Below are 20,459 nucleotides of genomic sequence, written 5' to 3' on the forward strand. Positions count from 1 at the left end.
CTCTCCACTATTATAAGGTTACTAGGTTAAGCACTAGATTTACGTTTTCTTAAGTTGGTATTAGGGATAGAACTCAGTGTACAGTTATACGTTTAGATTAAGTTTAGTTTTGGATACATACGAGTCCCTCCATGTTTGTATTCATTGTCTATCGAATGGTGAAGAAAGCAAGTAAAAAGTATTCTTGTTTGCAACCACGTGTCCTTTATTATTTTCATACCCCGGGCAATATCTCTACAACCTTTGTGGGGTGATGGTAATGTAGAACGTGTGTTTGGAATGAAACCTCTGTCGGTAAATGCGTGCTCTTCTTACCTTCACCTCACTTCTCGCATAGGATCGTACTCGACTAAATCGCAGAGAACTCGGAACAGATAAATGATTTAAAATCAAGCTTTTAGAGTTTTTACAACACAATAATATTTAAAGCGTGCGCTCACACAATCAACGGAAAGCATGCACATATATGCCATGCGTGAGAGAGACACTCGATTTCGTAGATTTCGTTTTTCGTCTCGATAATTGCACGAATGAAATTTTCGTGGGTATAGCACCCACGGGTAGACTTCACCACAGGGTGGTCTGGTCCGTTTGAACGCTAATAAACACCATACGTTAAGAAAAATGATATTTTCGACACTGTAAGATTGAGACAGACGCTGTTGTAAGCAAACAACATGGCTGCCGAATGCTGCGTTCGGCTGCATTGTAGCAAATATTGGACGATTTAATGGTTTTTTCACCCATAGCACACCAGACCACCCTTCCTTGAGCTAGCACAATGTCACTGAAATTCTTTTTATCACAATTTATCACTTCTGGAAGACGTAAAACGAAATTTACGATTTGCACGCATCAGACGTCAAATAGACGGAAGAATAGTTCACTGATTTTCCGTCAGAGGCATTGTTGGTATATTTGACCACGTTATCATCAAAAACAGAAATCAGTCGATAAATGTAAATTCTAATTTGACATCACAAACGGCTACGTGAATATAGCCACAAGTAAGGCATAGTTGCCGCAACGTATTACACTTCTGTCACGCTATTCATACCTGTTACAATTTAAAATTTAAACTATCAGCACAATGAATCGGCTCTAGCCGAGAAAGAAGTCTGTGAGAATGAAACAATACATATATTAATGTGTGTAACCATAAATCTTTTTTATTCATATCTATAATCATCTTTTTTTATCAATGAAATTACAGAGATATGCCAGAGAAATGAATTATAAAACTTGCACATTTTGCAATATTTCGCATATTCTATATGCAAAAAGATACAGAAGGCGATGTAAATGTGCTGTTTGTATTCCTATTAATGTATCTATCATTTACTGACAAGATTTTGATTTCTGCCGGACATACAAAAGGACAGCGCGAACGAAAGAAAGGTAGCAAGAACGAAATAATACACATAGCGTACGCGACCATAAAACTTACAGGAATGAAAACTACAGGACATTAATAATTTCAATACGGTGAATCGGAGGGAGTGAGGATGCAACAGTTTTACACTAATTCTAAACGCGTCTATAAATGCGAGTGCTAGTGAGACAGTAAGATGACGATACCGATGGTTTGGCGAGACGGACTGTGTTTTGTCGTACGGAACGACATCTGTTTTGTCTTTCACGATTTTTCTGTTTCTCGTCCCGAATATTCTCGAGCACGGATTCGGCGCGATTATTCGCCGGAGATCCGCTACTAATGATGTAAAGAAGGGAATAGGATATCGGAGTTATGGGATTATAATTCACGAAACAGTTCTTTATATTTAATTATAAAAACTTTATTCTAACAGCATGGAACTACGTTCTAAAATGTGCACAGGATTTCTGGTGCCCACTTCAGAAAGGAAAACTAACGGCCTGGGCTTTTCAATATGTTTATGACTCAGGCCCTTAGACCTGGTACGGGTAGAAACCTATTGACTACGCAGACAGAGTCAGACCTTTATCTTATGGCCAGTGTCGCTCAATTAAAAGAATTCATTTTTGATACTTAAACTATATTTCAACATACGAAATAAAGAAACATATAATACTTTTTTAATTTCAATTTATTTATTATAAAAGTTCAGAACAACATTTTGTCCCGCACCGCGCCCGCCTCCCCTTCCTCCTCGCCGCCCTCCTCGCCACCCACGGTGGCCGCCGCGGTGTCCACCGTACAACAATCGTTTTAGCATTTTTTTTATCTGAAATATAATAATGAATTTTAATATAATTATATCAGCATATACAGAGCGTCTCAACCCAAGTGTGACAGAGTCGTTATTCCGTAACTATGAACCTCTTAAAAATACACTTGTTATAATATAATTATTAAGTCATGAAGTTAATGTTACTATTGTAAAAATGACTTCTGTTTCACGAATAATGTAACTTTATCACATTTATTACATAGAAAAATGAACGTTTTTACTTACTTTCGACGTCGACGTTCTTCTTTCTTCTCTACTTCTTCCTTTGCTTTCTCCGCACTGTCTGTCCCTTTTTCTTCTTCTTTTTTTTCTCCTCTTTCCTCCTTATTTTCTTTCTCTATTTCCATCTATAATGAAAGTAATTTATATGTAAATAATGTAATATTAACGATATATTCTGCTTGCCGATTATACGCACCTTCTCTTCAGCCATGTTCAAGCTTGACTGTCTTCTGTCATGGATGCTGAAAGCACTCGCATGGTGGTGGGGATCAGGACCGTGGTCACTGACTTATAAAATAGACCCTTTCCTAATTTCTAATTTCTAATTTTACAGATTGAATTTTTATTTTCATGTTATATTTTTTTCTTATAATCTGAAATTATAATATTATAAATGAATACAACTTCAAAACTTTTTTTTGTAATGAATATCGACGTCATTCTTTATTTTTCGTAGTCCTTAGAAACACTCCCCGCCACGGTACCCTCTGTTTCTCGGTACTGTGTTTTACGTCTTCGCGACAGTTTTCACGCTAGTTGCATTCGAAGCAAGGAATAGATTGCATCATTGAATTTATTTCAAAGCTTTGAAAGTGTGAAGTGAAGTGAGAGGTGAATATTGTTGTGGGATAGTGACAATGAGTGATAGTGAAAATATTGTCATGGTTGAAGATATAAGAAATCAGTATGAAGATCAGTGTTTAATAAAAAATAAAAGTCGTCGGCCAAAATTACCAATTAATACGAAAAGATATTCAAAAAAAAGAGCATGTCGCGAAAGAAGACGGCGTTTAGCCCTTCAGAATATTTCCGAGCCGTCAACATCCGATGGACAAACATACACTCCCGAGAAAATTTACTTGCCATTGGATGAAGAAACAGAAACGGCAAATTGTACACAAATGTTTGAAGAAACGACGGAAGAATTGTTTCAAATTGAAGAAACGGACAATACAGAAGATGGATTAAATATAGAAGGTATAATTTCCGAAAATGAAGAATTGATCATAGAGAAAACTGTAACGAACGAGCCTGAAGAACAATTCTGTCTACCAAATGGCTTGAGTATCGTGGACATGCAGTACATGTTTGCCGAATTTCAAAAAATAGGTGACCATGCTAAAAACAGGGAAGACTGTGGAATTAGACACCTGAAAATAACCGGCATAAAACGGTCGGGCCTGAGGACCACCCTCAGTGTAATATGCGATATGTGCAAATATACAGGTGAAATCCACAGTGAACCTGACGAAAGCAATAAAATGGAAACAAACCAGTGTGCCGTTGCTGGAACAATTGTGAATGGAGGCAGTTATGCCCAAATGGAGGAATTCCTTGCAGCGATGAACATACCCTCCATGTCGAAGAAAGAATTTAGAAAACATCACGAAAATAGTGATAGAATAGTGAATATGATAAAATAGTGAAAACATTAATTGTTGCTGCAGCAGAAGAGATGGTAGCAGCGGCAGAGGAAGAAAAACGCTTGGCCATTGAAAGAGGCGATATTGTTTCCGGATGTGGAATCCCTCACATCCCCGTTGTGGCCGATGGAAGCTGGATGAAACGATCATATCGGACTGGAACGTACGATTCCGCGTCTGGAGTCGGCGTTATAATTAGGTATCACACGAAGAAAGTTTTATTTATCGGTGTGAGAAACAAGGTGTGCAGGATTTGTCGATGTGCTGCGAAAAAGAAAAAAGAGCCACGAAAGCACACCTGTTTCAAAAATTGGCGTGCAAGCCAAGCATCAACGGCTATGGAAAGTGACGCTATAATCGAAGGCTTCAAGACCAGCGTAGAAAAACATGGGCTCATTCATTCAACACTGATTGCTGATGGGGACAGCAGCGTTTATAAAAAAATTATAGATGCAGATCCATATAAAGCACAAATTCGTGTAAAATAAATTGAATGCACCAATCATTTGTTGCGAAACTTTTGCAGAAAAATGAAAGAAGTTGTAAAGATGACAACACCTGGTTCATTCAGAAGAATCGTTGAAAGTAGCACTCGGCAAATGCGTGCGGACATAGTAAAAGCCGCAGAGTACAGATACAGTCAGCAAGTAACAACCGCTGAGAAAATTAAGAATTTGTATGCCGACATACACAATGTTCCTAGCCACGTTTTTGGTGAACACGCAGATTGTTCAAAACTGCAGTACTTCTGCGATGGAACGAGTAAAAAAGATGAAAAGAACATTGTTCCCGAATTGATGAAGATGGGAGTGTACGAACACATCAGAGAAATACTTCGACCTCTGTTGGCGCATGCTGAAAGTTTGCTGTATAACAGCAACAATAATGTCGTCGAAAGTTTCAACGGAATCATCGCAAAATATACAGGAGGAAAAAGATTGAATTTCGGCGAGAGAGGATCTTACACGGGAAGATGTGCTGCTGCTGTCCTGCAGTATAACACAAAACAAGTGTTGTCGCGTCTGAATACGGCGATGAACAAGAAACCGCCCGTTATTTTACGCAAAATAGAAAATAGAAGGAAGAAAGAAAATGAGAAATACAGTGAAAAGAGAAAAGAACAAAAAATTACGAAGCACGTGCGGAAACAATTCCGTTCTGAAAAGGATTCCAATTACGGACCAAACGCTGAAAAGCCGGATATGGCTAACAATATTTATGAATTAGAGCAAACAAAACATATGGAAATGTTGCAGAATTGGCAAAATAGTAGAGATGCCATTGAGGAAGAAACCATCGGTCAAGCAAAAAATCCGAGATGGTTGAATTATATATCTAAATTATTGACGGCCTCTAATTTTGGACGAATATGCCGTCGTCGAATTGGCACGTTCTGTGCAAATTCAGTGAAGTCGTTTGTGTATCCACGACTGATTAGTGCACCTGCAGTACAATATGGACAAGAATGCGAAAAATTCGCACGTGAAGAACTAAGTGCGTGCATTGGTGTTGAAATTAAAGAATGTGACTTATTTATTGATAGTGCCATCCCGTTCTTAGGAGCTTCGCCAGATGGACTTGTAGACGAAGAGGGCATTGTGGAAATAAAATGTCCGAAAACGGCGGAGAACTTATTGCCGGAGGAAGCAATCAAAAGTGTTGCAATTATTCGACGCATATTTGCAAATGCAGAAGGAAATGCATTGAACAAGAACCACTATTATTACTACCAGGTACAAGGACAATTACATGTTACAGGTAGGAAATATTGCTTATTTTGTATCTGGACCCGAAAAGGGTTAAAGTACATTAGAGTCGATAGAGACGATAACTTTTGGCAAAACAATATGGAGCCAAAATTAATTCAATTTTATTTATTGTGCATGTTACCGGAATTAATAGATAGCCGGTACAATAGAGGAATGCCCATTCGGGAGCCCCAATTTATAACAGAGGAGAGAGCAAGCTTAGAAAAGCGCAAAAAGTCTCTCTCAAAAAGTAGCACGAATACTGCTACTGTTCGGCGTCGCACTGCACTGTGAAGTGCAGTACCACTGACTCTGTTGGTGGTACACAATTGCACAAAATAGCAATTGTACTCGCGGATCATACGATCTCGCGAGTTGTTCGACACCGGTATACACATTTGAAAATAGTGACTTTCGAAAAATCAAAAAAGGTCTTATGCGGACAGTAATAAAAAATACTATTACTGTCCGGCGTCGCACTGCATTGTAAAGTGCAGTACCACTGACTCTGTTGGTGGTTCACAATTGCACGAAATAGCAATTGTACTCGCGGATCATACGATCTCGTGAGTTACGCGACGCCATACTATATTTCTTTGTTTTGTTTAAAAAGTTTGTTACAGCTTTGCGAAGAAAGGATTCCCGAGAAGAGGTTTTTTGGAGCGAAGCGAGCGTAGAACTCAAAATTTATTTTTTCAACTGAAATAATTTTTTTCTTATTCCATTCTTGAAATTATTAATGTCCTGTAGTTTTCATTCCTATAATTATAAAAAATATTCCAAAGTACCTTCGACTTCTTCCACATACGTTTATATATCACTAAAAACTACAACATATCTTAATTTGAGCAAAATCCGACAAAAAACGTTAAAAAGAATTTATTTAATCATCTATTTCCATTAACTTTTCCTTTTTTCAATATTTATCTTTCATTCATCTTCGTTCATCTTTGCATGAACATTTTTGTCGTTGAGAAATTGAAGACAGCATTTCCCTCTTCTCGAAAAAAATTAAAAAATTATATATAGATATATTCAAGAAAGCGTTACCAGGGCAAATGGACTGCAAATATGCTGCCTGATCACGTATAATCGGCAAGTATAATCTTACATAATTATTATTACGTTATCTATACATAAATTACTTTCTTCATAGATGGACAAGGAAAAAGAGGAAGGAAAGAAAGAGGATAGAAGAAACAGGAGAAAGAGGTCTAACGACAAGAAAAGAGAAAGAAGAATTCGAGGCCGTCGACGTCGCAAGTAAGTAAAAGTGTTGATTCTTCTATGTAATAAATGTGGCGGAATTAGATTTTTCGTGACATGGAAATTATGTCTACAACAGTAGCCACTGAAATCCTACGATTGTTTTTTCTTCTTATAAAACATTCATTATTGTATTTCAGATAAAAACAATTTCCGTAACAAACAATTTCCGATGATGCAGACGCCGTGGAGAAAGAAGAGGCCGAAGCAGACGGCGGGCGACGACCAATCATTGTTTATATTTATTGATTATATTTCAATGAATAAATATTGTATACAGTAAAAGCTGGATATATGCAACAAAAGTTTGGCTGGATATATGCAACATCGCTATCCCCTCCACTTGGGGGGATCCCCCTAAGCCGAACCGAACCGCTCGGCGAGGAAACCGTGTAATATGATCCGACCGTAATATCGGTGTGACTAATACTAATTGAACGATAAAACTTTTTTATTTTTAACTTTTTCTTAATGAAACTTTTACTAACGCATTTGTGAGATTTTTCTGATTAAAATGGTACCAAACACGATATGATTTGAATTATATTTATTTATTAAAATAATAATAAAACTGTACATATATATAAGGCAGGCCGTACACCAAAGATACATCAAACACGCAACATGCAACATGCAACACGTCGCATGTTGTGTACGAATGTAGAATAGGTATCGCGGCACGGTACAAACGATTTGTACGAACGTAGAATAGGTAACGCGACACGGTACAAACGATTTGTACGGACACAGAATCGATACCTCGGCTGGATATATGCAACATTAAATGCCCAGAATCGACACCTCGGCTGGATATATGCAACGTTTAAATGCCCAGAATCGACACCTCGGCTAGATATATGCAACGATTGAAACCCGAGCCGACACCCCAACCGGTTTTCATTTGCAATCCTCCTTTGCTTTTCGCCAACCTTTAACATCAATTTTAGCAAGTAATTATAATTGAAACTATATCGTGTTTGGTACCACTTTAATCACAAAAATCTCACCAATGCGCTAGTACAAGTTTCATTAAAAAAAAGTCAAAAATAAAAAAGTTTTTTGATTCAATTAGTATTAGTCACACCGATACGTTTCGGCTCTTTCCTTTGATCATCGGACTTCTCTCTTTCTGCCACTGTCTGCCCTTTTGTACGTTCACGCTTGGCTGCTCGTCGCGTGTAACCCGAGATTCGACACCTCGACTGGATATATGCAACGCCTGGGTCCCAATGTTTGTTGCATATATCCAGCTTTTACTGTATATAGATTAATTTACATGTCTTTATTTTTCTGTCCTATTCTGAAATTATTATATTTGAATGAATAAATATTGTATATATAGATCAATTTACATGTCTTTATTGTTCATTCCTTTTCTGAAATTATTAATGCAATGTAGTTTTTATTCGTATAAGTTTTATAATCGCGTACGTTATGTGTATTCATCGAATCTGTCGTGGCGTGTGACATATACATTTCCGCCGATCGGCCCTACGTTGTTTCATTCATGATACTCTTTCTCTTTCTATCGCGCTGTCCTTTTCTATGTCCGCCTGGAATTAAAATCTCGCTCGGCTCGAGCGAATTCATTTTGCTAGATGGTCAGGTTTGTCACAGATGTGGCAACACCGCGAAAGAATCTCTAAAATGATGTGATTCGACAACTACGCCACCTCACTTTCGTTTCTTATTCTGTATAATGACGTTAGATGTCGCACCGTCAAATGTCGAATTTCTCAATTATGTGTTTCCACGATTGCCCGATTCTTTCCAATGGCGCTTACATCGATTCGGAGGAGGCCTCGAAGGAGTCTGTGCCCTTAACAACAACAAGAATCATCTAAGATATTACAACTGAGAAGGCGAAGGCGTACAAACGCGTAACACAATTAACTTGGAATGAAACAGTTTAAATGAAACAAGACAGATATAACTCAAAAGTTCAAGCGAACACTAAACACACTTAAAAGGAAAACTCTATAAGAGAAAATACAGCAAGGGATGCGATTAGGAAATTCTCACGGCTCCGATTTAAACGACGCGTTTCAATGCCGAAGGATGAAGGAGACAATTGCAAATTAGGACAACTGAATAAAAATTAAATAACCAATTTGAAATCGAGCGCCGGGAGCGGAAACGCTCAGGCGACGCCACACCATTGTGGGGAGATGGTAAAGTAGATCAAGTGCACGGTAAAAAATCTCTGTCGGTATAGCGTGTTCTGTTTTACCTACTCCTCACTTCATATATAAGTTGAATCTCTGTTTAATCGCATTTAACTCTAAACTGATAAACTAATTAAAATCAAACTTAAAGAGTTTTAATAACATAAAATATTTAACAAATAACAAGAAACACAAAAGTTAATCAATCGTTAAGACGAAGGCGTTCATGCGCGATACACAATAATCTTGGAACTAATCAACTTGAATCACTATACAAAATTACGCAAAAGTTCACAAGAACTCAAACGCACTTTAAGGAAAATCTCACAAGAGAAAATACTGCAAGGAATGCGATTCAGAAAATTACACTGCTCCGTTTTTAATCGACGTGTCTCAAAGTCGGAGGATGATGAACAATTGCAATTCAGGACAACTGAATAAAAGTTAAATAAACAATTTGAAATCGAGCACCGGAAGCGGAAACGTATAGGCGACGACGCAACGACGCTACACCATGTGGCGGCCGTTGTCGATAAGGAAGATTGAAGATTATTTTCATCGCCACCTTTTTATAACTACGTTTATTGTTCATTTGTCATTTTAAACAAATTAGAATAACTTTTGTAACTATTCATTCCTCGCCAAATTCTCCAAGCCTAAAGACGTGTCAACCTTTATATCAACATTTCCAAATATCTATTTTCACAATTTAAGCATTAACCATTCATTTTAAATATGGAATAAGTTCTCCATAACCATTGTGGCGGCCGTTGTCGATAAGGAAGATTGCAGCTAGCCGTCGTCGATAAGGAAGATTGCAACTGATGTCGAATTCTCACCGCCACCTTTTCATAACTACGTTTATTGTTCATTTATTATTTTAAAAACAATTTGGAATAACTTTTGTAACTATTCGTTCCTAAAAGATCAATTCAAGCAAAAAGACGTATCCTCCTTTATATCAATATTTCCAAATATATATTTTCACTATTGGAGCGTTGATCATTCATTTTAAATACGGAATAAGTTCTCCACACCATTTGTCCCACAGCTTCATCTACTGGTGACTTTTGTAACTGCAGGTGAACATCCTTACCACTGTCGGTAACCACGAATGCTTCTACGTTGCCACCCGTTTTCAGGCTTTCATCCTTCAGCGTTTCGCGTTTTTCTTCTTTGTTCTTCTTTCTGTGCCAACAGACCTTCGCAGGATGACAGGACTTTCCACAGACAGAACAATTCTTTCTTATTTTCTGTTTGTCGTCCTTCTTGTCAGAATCTCTTTTATCATCACTTTCTTTCGCACGCTTCTTCTTCCAGTGTGGTTGACACTTGGTGGTCATTGCTGCTAAAGCGTTTGCGGTTTCCTCTATTTCCTGAACCTGTCGTTTCTCAGCTATAAACCGTCGCTGGAGTAATTCAATTGTTTGTTTCCTCGGTGAGACGCTGTCCCATGCCGTGGTGAATGAGTGGTATTTGATCGGCAGACTTCCTAAGATTTTTGCCATTGCAGTCACATCAGATATTTGCTCTCCCACATCCTTTAGCTCATCAGCCATGTTTAAGATTCTGGACACGTGGTGGACTATGGAATCGCTGGTATTCATTAAGTAGCTATGAAATTTTTTCATGAGCATAAGTTTATTTGATTCAAACCTCTGCTCATGAATAAGGCAAAGTTTGGACCACATTTCACGTGCGCCTAAGCACGTTATCAAGTACTCAAGTTACTTGTAGTCCACAGCCAACGATATAATGCACATGGCTTGTACATTGGCCTTGATCCACTTCTTTCTCGCTTCATCCTCCATATTTGCACGTTTTATTTGAGCTTCAGTGGCCAAATCACTTCTGCCATAGACGTTGAAAATGGCTTTCATTTGGAACTTCCATAGTTGAAAATTATTTCCGTCGAATTTAACAATATTCTTGGCAATATTGTCTTTCGCCATGATAACAGCGTGGCCGTGAGCGTCTCGATTTCACAAAAACGAAAAATACCGATTTAATTGCTATTTCCAGCTGTTTCATGAAATAGTATACACTTATCAAATGTCGATATGTGTTCGAGTGAAAACCGAACGTTTCAAATTCGAAGTGTTAAAACCGGTTAAAATGGGTTAAAGACGTCTAACCGCTCATCGAATCTATAAACAGCCTACAATAAATGAATTTGATTATTCTACAAGAGGCTTTATATAGAATCTAAACCATTTAGCGCTATCGCAACGGTCTTCCCTTTTGTGCCAGGTGTTTACCCGTCACCTCGCTAGCGTTTCGCGGGCTCTGCTCGCCGACGGAGCATGACGAGCTGAGCGGAGAGGTGACGGGCGGCTCCTAGAACAAAGGGAACCCTTCAATACTTAAGCGGGTCAATTTTAATCGTTTTGTCTTTATTCTGATCTGTCATCGATCGCTGACACATAGCGCTTCGCCCTCTTCGACTCTAAAATCGTTTCGATATTTCGAACTATCGGCTTCGGGAATTCGCGGACTGTTCGGAAAATCGCGTGGTCAGAACGGGCGGAAAGGAAGTACGCACTTTGTAACGTTCACAAAGAGTTTTAATCACACAAGAAATATTTACAATAGTCACAGGATTATATATACAGAAAACACACCAAAATATTTACAGAAAAGGCTAGTTGCGAAGACGAGACAAGAATAATAAGTATTACAGTAAGAAAGCGCGTGCTGAAACTTCAGCATCGCGTGGTCAGAAAAACTGCGGACTTGTTCAATTTTGCGTGGACGGCGAACACACAATGTTGACGCGTTACGAGATCGAACAAGAAGACAGAAATCAATCATGGCGTCGATCGTGCCGGTTCCGGCGAAGAGAGGGGACCGCGTGGACAAACAGGGCCCGAGAGGTGCTGCCGCTGTCGGGAGCGACGCATCAGCGTAGTATTTTCGCTGCCAACTTCGTCGCTCTGACTTTGGGGAATTTCGCCAACGTTTCCCCCCGGCCATCAGCGACTGATCGGTGATGTGGTCTGCGTGTCCGCGCTGTCCTGAGACCCTTCATCCTCAGCGAGTTGCAGGAACGTTCGAACAGCCAGATACGGTACAGCCTACGTTCCGTACATGACCGTGGTCAGCTGATACTGCGTTTCCTGTTGAGTGTCATCAAGCCAGAGAATCCACTGCTAGTTCCAGTCTTCGGGATGCACCTTGATTTAGCGGTACATCTTCGTGACGTCCGTTGTATCTGATTTTAATTTGTATCTGCGTAGCCAGATGAGCAGATCTGCGATATTCAGTATCAGATTTGGACCGGTTTGTAGAAGATCATTCAGCGAGTATCCTGAAGAAGAAATGGACTAGTTATTGAGTCGTTGTTCAGTCTTACCATGTGACCAAGCTGCTCGTACTCGAGCATGAACTTGGTGTACAGCTGATTCTACTCGGCGTCCTTGCTAAGTCGTCTGAGAATCCGTTGAAGACAATTATGCGCCGTCTGATACGAATTGCCGAGTGCTCTAGGATGAAGTTTGAGCGGCAATCACACAATGTATCTTCCTACGGAGTCCCCTGAATGCGTGGCCTTGAAATGATCTTCGCACTCTTGCTCTTCTGGTGTCCTGCGGTGGCTCTTCCTGCGTCCAAAAGCGGCTGAGTAACTCACCCAACTGACGATCGGTATTATTGACCGTCACCTGATGAGAAGAATCTGAGAGCCCTCGAGGGGCCCGATTACGAGCCATCCGAAGATCGAGAGTTGAGCAATTAACGGTGTTGAAGCGTGCCGAATAATGTTTGACTTGATGACTTGTCCGTATGCGTCTGCTTCGAGAATGATGTCCACCAATCTGGTGGGTCCGAGCTGGTGGGTCTGATGGTAAGCAAGTGGTCACCTTCGTAAGCATGTGTTTGAATGGTGACTGCGAGTGGCCTGTAGTTGGAATGGAGAGTAATATTGACCATTTCATTCGTCTGCGAAGTCCTTGCTCCACCAACTCCGTGGATATCCAATAAGGAGCGTTGTCTTCTGAGTCTAAGCTGCGCTACTAGAGACTATGAAATAAGTGAGACTTCAGAGCCTGAATCTACTAGTATTCTTACTTGCTGCGTTGCGAGGTCAGTGTGCACTCTTGCGAGTGCCGTTGCTAGAAGTGTGGTCCGTGGTCTGCGTGTTTGGAGTGCGTGGGCCGAGCGATTCTTAAATGCGTGGGCTGAGCAGGCTGCGTGGGCGTCGACGACTACACCTTCCCTTCAAGTGGTTGACGGTGCTGGCATGTTCTTCGGTAGCGTTGTGCTGGTCGAGGGCTGCACTGGTGCGAATCCGGGCACCATGATCCTGCTCACTGCAAAGTTAACAGCGTTGTGCGATGCGACAACTCCTGAGATTATGGTGTCCCAGGCAGTTAACACAAAGAGCCTCTTCTTTGATGACATTGACTCTGTCATCCAATGTCAACTGCCTGAACGTGAGACACGCCGCCAGAAAGTGATCTTGCGCACAGAACGTACAAGGGTACTGAGTTGGAGCGCGTATCCTTGACGTGTCTGCGTGGCCTGCTGCAGGTGCTGACGTGGGCTGCATTGAGGCTGAGTGGGCGGCACGAGCGGTTGGCCGTGACTGAGAGGAGACGTGCGGGGTCCGGGATGTGGCAGCTAGCGTGGTCTGAGAAGCGCGTACCTCTGGCAACCGTTCAAGCTGTTCCAAGATACCAGCGCGCGTTGCGCGGGTTGCTGCTTGGGCGCTTTATGGGCGACCATACTCCGCACGACCCCCACGTAGAGGCGGCGAATCTTCTCGCTGGGCCCTTCGATATTGGGCAAAATACGCCCAAGGGCGTTACTTGCCCTTTCTAATCGGTGGGCTAAACGGCCGAAATGCTCCACGAAGTACCAGTGGCTCTCCAGGCGGAGGCCTAAATAGCTATGGTCTCTACCCACCTGGACACTAGCTTCACCCACTCGAATCACCGACTGGGACGGTGGCGCAACCCCACGCTGAGGCGAGTAAAATCACATCGCCTCGATTTTGTGGGGTGCTAACTGAAGCCCCAGTCGCTGGATCTTTGCGGCGATGGCAGCGACTCTAAACTCGGCCACGCGGCTGGTCCCATCCCACTCACACCGCTCGGGAGCGCAGCTCGCAGAGTCGCGTCGTACTCCAGGTCCCAAAGCGGGGGACCCAAAACAACCCATTGGGGCACGTCGCGGTCAACGTCTCTCTCAAACTTGATGCCATCCCGGCCCGGGAATTCAATCCTCCTGTCCCGGAGGTAATCCCCGACTATTCTTCGCAGGTAAAGGGGCACATTATGGTGCTCCCTTTAACGCCCCGTGGGGCAGGGTGTTGAAGGCATTGACAACGTCAAGGCTGACGCCTAATGCCACCCCGCCCCGGGACGTGGTCGAGTCCCAACGGGAGCGCAGCGAATGTAACGCATCTATTGTGCTGCGCCCGGCCGAAAACCAAACTGCGACTCGGCCAAGTCGCGGCACTCTCGGGACAGGTGCCAGACGAGGCGGTCAGCTATGATTCTTTCAAACAACTTACCAACATCGTCCAGCAATACTATGGGCCGGTAGGCAGAGAGACTCTGCAGGTCGTCCATTCGTCTTTAGTAGGACCAGCCGCCTCAATTTCCACGGTCGTGGAAACACTTCTCCTCTCAAGCAGGCGCTGAAGAGGCGTCTCAATCCCGGACCGAGGATGCGCAAGGCCTTCACCCAGACTCGGCTGGGCACGCCATCCGGGCCCGGAACAGTGTTCCGGGCGGCTAGGCGTTTTATCGCCCCGGCTAGCTCCTATATAAATAATAAAAATCTGCGGAACTGTAGGAGGGAATTTCATAAACATATATATCAATGGATTTGGAATGAAATGCTCTACATTTTTTGTCATTACATAAATTTAAATAAGTTGGAAAATAATGTTATAAACATTTTTTCTGTTATAAACAAATTGTATTTTTGACAGTCTGTTAACACCATATTATTGTATATAAAAAACCATTAAATCCACCCATTAGAAGTTTTCACGTATCTCTTTTGGTTTTCGAGATACCAGTTTTAGGTCGAAACTTTGAGGGGTGGTTTCATCCCTTAAAGTCACGTCTCAGCAGATATAAAAAAATACGTGTCCCTTAATTTTACCTGCTTAACAAATGTACGAAGTTTCATCAAAATCGGAGGGGGGCACTTCCGTGCTTTTCCTTGTTAGTTCGGCGGCCGACCACAGTCACCCAGGTCTCGCTGGCTTCCTGGAGAACTTCCTCTTAGATCTGCGCCATTCGTGCTTCTACGAATGACGCGGACTTTGTTGCAGCGGCAGCATCTGGCGGAGACGTCTTCTGTGGCTTTCCTGGCCACCCGCCATTCTACCTCCTTTCTCGATGAAGGGGGGAGAAGGCAGCTGAGCTTATCCCTGGAATACAGTAAAAGCTGGATAAATGCAACAGAAATTGGGACCCAGACGTTGCATATATCCAGCCGAGGTGTCGATTCTGCGTCCGTACACATCGTTTAGACAGGCCGTACACCAAAGATGCATCAAACACGCAACATGCAACATGCGACATAAGGTAAATACCGCGCATATAAAATTGTTTAAATTTTTCAGGATTAATTTGCTGCGCTGGTTTACGCAATTTAGCAACATGTAACATTTACATTACTTCGCATGTTTCATGTTGCGTGTTTGATGCATCTTTGGTGTACGGCCTGCCTTATACATATGTAGCCGAGGTATCAATTATATGTTGTTTATTCTACTATTATTGTTTATTTATTCTATTATCATTTCATTATTATTGTTAGCTCGTAAATTAGTTTAATTTTCAATAGGAAGAAACTGACCTGTTTCATGGAAATCACGGGCTTTTTCTAACATCATAAAGCACCTAATTTGCAGTCAATACTTCAGCAGCATATTCTGAATAAATAAATAAATGAATATAATTCAAACTATATCGTGGTTAGTATCATTTTAATCAGAAAAATCTCACAAATGCGTTAGTAAAAGTTTCATTAAGAAAAAGTTAAAAATAAAAAAGTTTTATCGTTGAATTAGTATTAGTCACACCGATATTACGGTTCGGATCGTTTTACACGGCTTCCATGTCGAGTGTTCGCCTAGGTGGATCCCCCCAAGTGGAAGGGATAGCGATGTGGCATATATCCAGCCAATCTTTTGTTGCATATATCTAGCTTTTAATGTACTACCACACTTCTATTGTATTCAAACTTCATATATATATATACAGGGTAAGGAAAAAGTACCGAACCGGTAAAATATCTCGAAAACAAGACATTAGAGGAAAAAATGTTTGATACATAAGTTGTAGGGTTTCAATAGATTCATCAATAGATACATCAAAATGTCCCGATATCGTACTCCGAATTCCTACAAATCGAATGCCTAAGGTTAGTTTTTTTTTAAACAATGTGTACCGATATTATACTCCGAATTTCTATAAATCTTGCCCTTCCTGACAGAATAGAAGAAGAGTAATGAATGCACTGTTGGAGCATAGGCTTATTAGCCAGGTCGTCAAGGCAATTAGTCCGACGTGATTTTGCTTTTATACGATTTATAGCAGGCATACAAATGTTTGCATTTATTTATTGCATAGTAAATTTCATATAAAATAATTTTTAACAAAAAATACAACCGACTTTAAAATGCGCTAAAAAGTATGAAATAATTTCTATTTCATTTATACCAATATTCCACAGCTATTAATAAAATCTATTTAATCGTTAAATAGTATACTAAATACATTTCAAAGTTTTCGGAGGCGGCGCAAAATTAAAAACTTTTCTTCTACTCAGAAGATCCTAGTTCAGGGGTTGGCAACCTATGACACGCCGGTTACCGAATGACCCATTTGATAATTTCAAGTCAACAATATTCAACGGGAATCAACATACCCATTGCGGATTAACTACATTTACATCAAAAGTACTGCCAACTTCTAATACAATCGTTACAATTACAAATGTTTTCAGCCGTACCTATAACGTTCCACATTTTTTTTTACGACTTATTAATTACCAAGTTTGCCATACCGCAATCAAATCGTTATTGGCAGCATCATTTATTCGGGTATTTTTAATATTGCGCCGCTTCCGAAAAGGTTGAAATGTATTTAGTATACTATTTAACGAGTAAATAGGTTTTATTAATAGCTGTTGGGTATTTGTATTGTAACGTGATGTCACGTGTGCCCCCCATTACAATCGCCGAGCTCTCCCACCTCCCGCTCCCACGCACCCGCCTCCGCAATATCCCCTTTCCTCACCTTATTCCCCTTTTTTCACCCGCCGGTATCGGACCGATGGAGGCGACGCACAGCGGCGAATTTGCCCGAAATCGTAGCCAAAATTAATATTTTGGTATTTGAGGAAAGTAAATGAAATAAGTTACAGTATTATGGTTCTAGAAGGACAATGTTCGGGATTAAGCGCGCGTCAATTTAAAATAGGCAAAGTTATGCCAGACGCCGAAAACTCCACGGCGTTGTCATCGCGCTAACGATTATAAAAACCGCGACGCGGAGACGATCGGCTACTCTTTCGCTCTTCACGACGAAAACAAGTTATTACAAAGATTTTGACCACGCGACTAATTCGCTCCACGTACTTCGACTGAAAGTACCAGTTTAAAACTCAGTTTCACCTTTTCTAATTAAAGGCCTTTCAGTGTCAAGTGTCTAAACACCCCTTTTTGTTTATTAAATTATATTACGTACATTAAAAGTGTTTCTATAAAACTCCTTCCTTCCTTACTAAAATTACCGGTATTTTGCCCAGAGAAAAAATTTATTCTCTGCGCGCAACAGACAATAATGTACTTTTTTAATAAAAAATATTAATTTCTTATACAGTATGACTTTAAAATCATGTTTAAATTATTAAATTGGATAGCGTATCTGTTTTTTACATGGATTGATTTTTTAGAGCATTCTACATGAAAAAGTGTTAAACTTGAATATTAGAAAAGGGAAGAAATGTACAATATAATACATATATACATTAATATACATGAAACAAATAATATTTACAGATAAACATATTCATATATATAAATTATTCTAAAATATTCTAAAAAAATGAATTCTAAATTATTCTAAATTTCATTCCTGTTCTTCTACTTCTTCTTCTTTTTCTTCTTCTTCTTGTTCTTCTTCAAATTCATGACTATTAGGAATGTCGAAGAATTGAATAATATCCCGGGGATATCTCTGCCCTTTTTTCGGCCACATTTTCCTCATACTGCTTATGTATGGGTTCGATGACACAAGTAAATTATTGTAAATATCTTCCATAGTTTTTACTCTCGAAAAATTTCTGGAATGATGTTCTCGAAATTTTTTTATATCTTTGTTGCGAGCCTTTGAGCCGTCAGCCTGTGCTATAAACATACTACTCATCAAATTGCTAGGACCTTTTAACCGTAGGAATAAGAACATCGAGCAGGTAAAGCAGCGTACTCGCCATCTTATACTATAAACGACCCGCTCCATGAACCGATAATAACTCATGATAATAACAAATGATAATAACTCATAAGATCGCAAAAAGCCGCAGCTAAATGAAGCAAATACTAATTCATTAATCTTCAAAGTTTCATTTTTAAAAAAAATGACCGCTCGATCTCGATCGATGGACAACTATTTCATTATTCAAATAGAAAAAATGTATAGGTCTCGTAATAATTAAGAAAACGTAATAACACTGGAATGTATATTAATTAAGAACATGTTAGATTACACCAATATTGATAAACAAGCATCATAGCCCGATAATAAATCACAAAGCTACTTTTACTTATGGTCGAAAAAACTGATGTTACAAAAATGCCAACTTTGAACTCATATATCTCTAACAGAATTACATATAAAAGATTGATAATAGTGGGAAAATATGCTCTGATAATTTATAAATGAAGTACACTACACAGATTTTTCAAATATGCAAAAAAATATTTTCACTTTTGGCCACGATTTCGGGCAAATTCGCCACTGTGCGACGGAAGGCCACCCAACAACGCTGCCACCCCGTCTTCGAGGGAAACCCGCCTCGAGCCCGACGACGAGCACACCGCCCTCCCAAGAAAAGGGAGCCCAGCGATGGAAAAGATATCCGGCAGACGTCCAACAACCACGCCCCGAAAGAATCCCCGTGGAGCCACCTATCGTCGAACCCGAGGACCATCAGCTCGCAGCCACCGTCACCGAGCCTCCGTCAGCCCCATCGATCCCGATTATCGGCTAATCGATCATAGATCAATCCCGAACCCAGAGAAGGTCTCGGAGTAATCGGCGAACATATATTAAGAAAAAAAAGTCGTTACAAATGAAAAAATGCAAAATATTTTTTTTAATGGGACCAACCGGAAGACATACTCTACAAGATGCAAAAGGTTTCGTTCCGATTGGTCTATCCATCTCGGAGTAATCGGTGAACACACACAAAAAAAAAATGTACTGATCGAATTGAGTAACCTCTTTCTTTTTCGAAGTCGGTTAAAAATAGGGCTACGCACTAAACATTCCTTTAATTTTTCAAACGAACGTGCTTCCTCCAAAACGAACTTAAAATCAACCGATTTCTTCGTAAGATCATACAATGGTTTCTATTGGTTAGGGTATGTTAAATAAAATATATTCAAATATTATACGTTGAGGTACAATACACATCTCAACATGTATGAATGTGACTGTACAGGATATGTGGGAATCGATTATGGCGTCGATACGTAAGAAAAAAGAATGCGTTATAACTATTAAAGAAAGATATATGGAATATAGACGTGTATTTTATCAAATAAAACCCAACAGTGGTAGCAGAGCGTGGTTGGTTTCTTGATTGAAAAAAAAAGGTGTTAGAATGTGATTTGATATACGTTGTTCTGGCATAGTGGGGGCCGGAAACGATGCTTCCATAAAATAGTTGGTAGAATGTGCGAATGATAGAGAGAACGTGTAAAAATGTGTAACCTCAAATTTCATTGTTATATATTAATTCTAAATATAAATACATATCTATATTAATGATCATTTACACCGTTGTTCTGTCTTTTGCTTTACTTAATAAAATCCCATCAAAAGGAAAAAAGAAAAAGTAAAAATGACGACTCTACGGGAAAAACTACCAATTGCGCAGTTCAACGGTACAAATTTCAACACGTGGTCGTTTAGAATCAGGAGCGTGCTCAGGGAAAATACGGTATTAAAAGCTATCGAAGAGGAAGAATTTCATAATAATCAGCAAAACTCAGCAAATGAGGCACAGGCAATAATTATAGCAAGTGTGGCGGATAGTCACCTCGAATATGTAAAAAAGGATTCCGCATTTGAAATGTTTAAAAATTTGGAAGAAAACTTCAGAAAATAGGGAGTGCGTTCAAAATTGTTCTTACAACGAAAAATATCAGAGATGAAGTACAAAGAACATCATCCATTG

At 40.1% G+C, this 20,459-nt stretch overlaps 1 protein-coding gene across 2 annotated transcripts; it reads left to right on the forward strand.

Moving 5' to 3' along the window:
* The first annotated feature begins 762 nt into the window (after positions 1 to 762).
* LOC143305429 (uncharacterized) lies at positions 763 to 13,178 on the forward strand. Of its 2 annotated transcripts, XM_076689020.1 has the most exons (4): positions 763 to 5,350; positions 5,417 to 6,699; positions 6,761 to 6,867; positions 7,011 to 13,178. In XM_076689020.1, the coding sequence occupies exons 1-2, from the start codon at positions 4,387 to 4,389 to the stop codon at positions 5,896 to 5,898; spliced, it is 1,446 nt and encodes a 481-aa protein (XP_076545135.1). In that variant the 5' UTR covers positions 763 to 4,386; the 3' UTR covers positions 5,899 to 6,699; positions 6,761 to 6,867; positions 7,011 to 13,178. The 2 variants fall into 2 exon arrangements, with proteins under 2 accessions (XP_076545135.1, XP_076545134.1); XM_076689019.1 differs by having other exon boundaries at positions 763 to 6,699.
* Positions 13,179 to 20,459: the final 7,281 nt, after the last annotated feature.

Source organism: Osmia lignaria, chromosome 7 (assembly GCF_051020975.1).
Source record: "Osmia lignaria lignaria isolate PbOS001 chromosome 7, iyOsmLign1, whole genome shotgun sequence".
NCBI classification, from domain to species: Eukaryota; Metazoa; Arthropoda; class Insecta; order Hymenoptera; family Megachilidae; genus Osmia; species Osmia lignaria.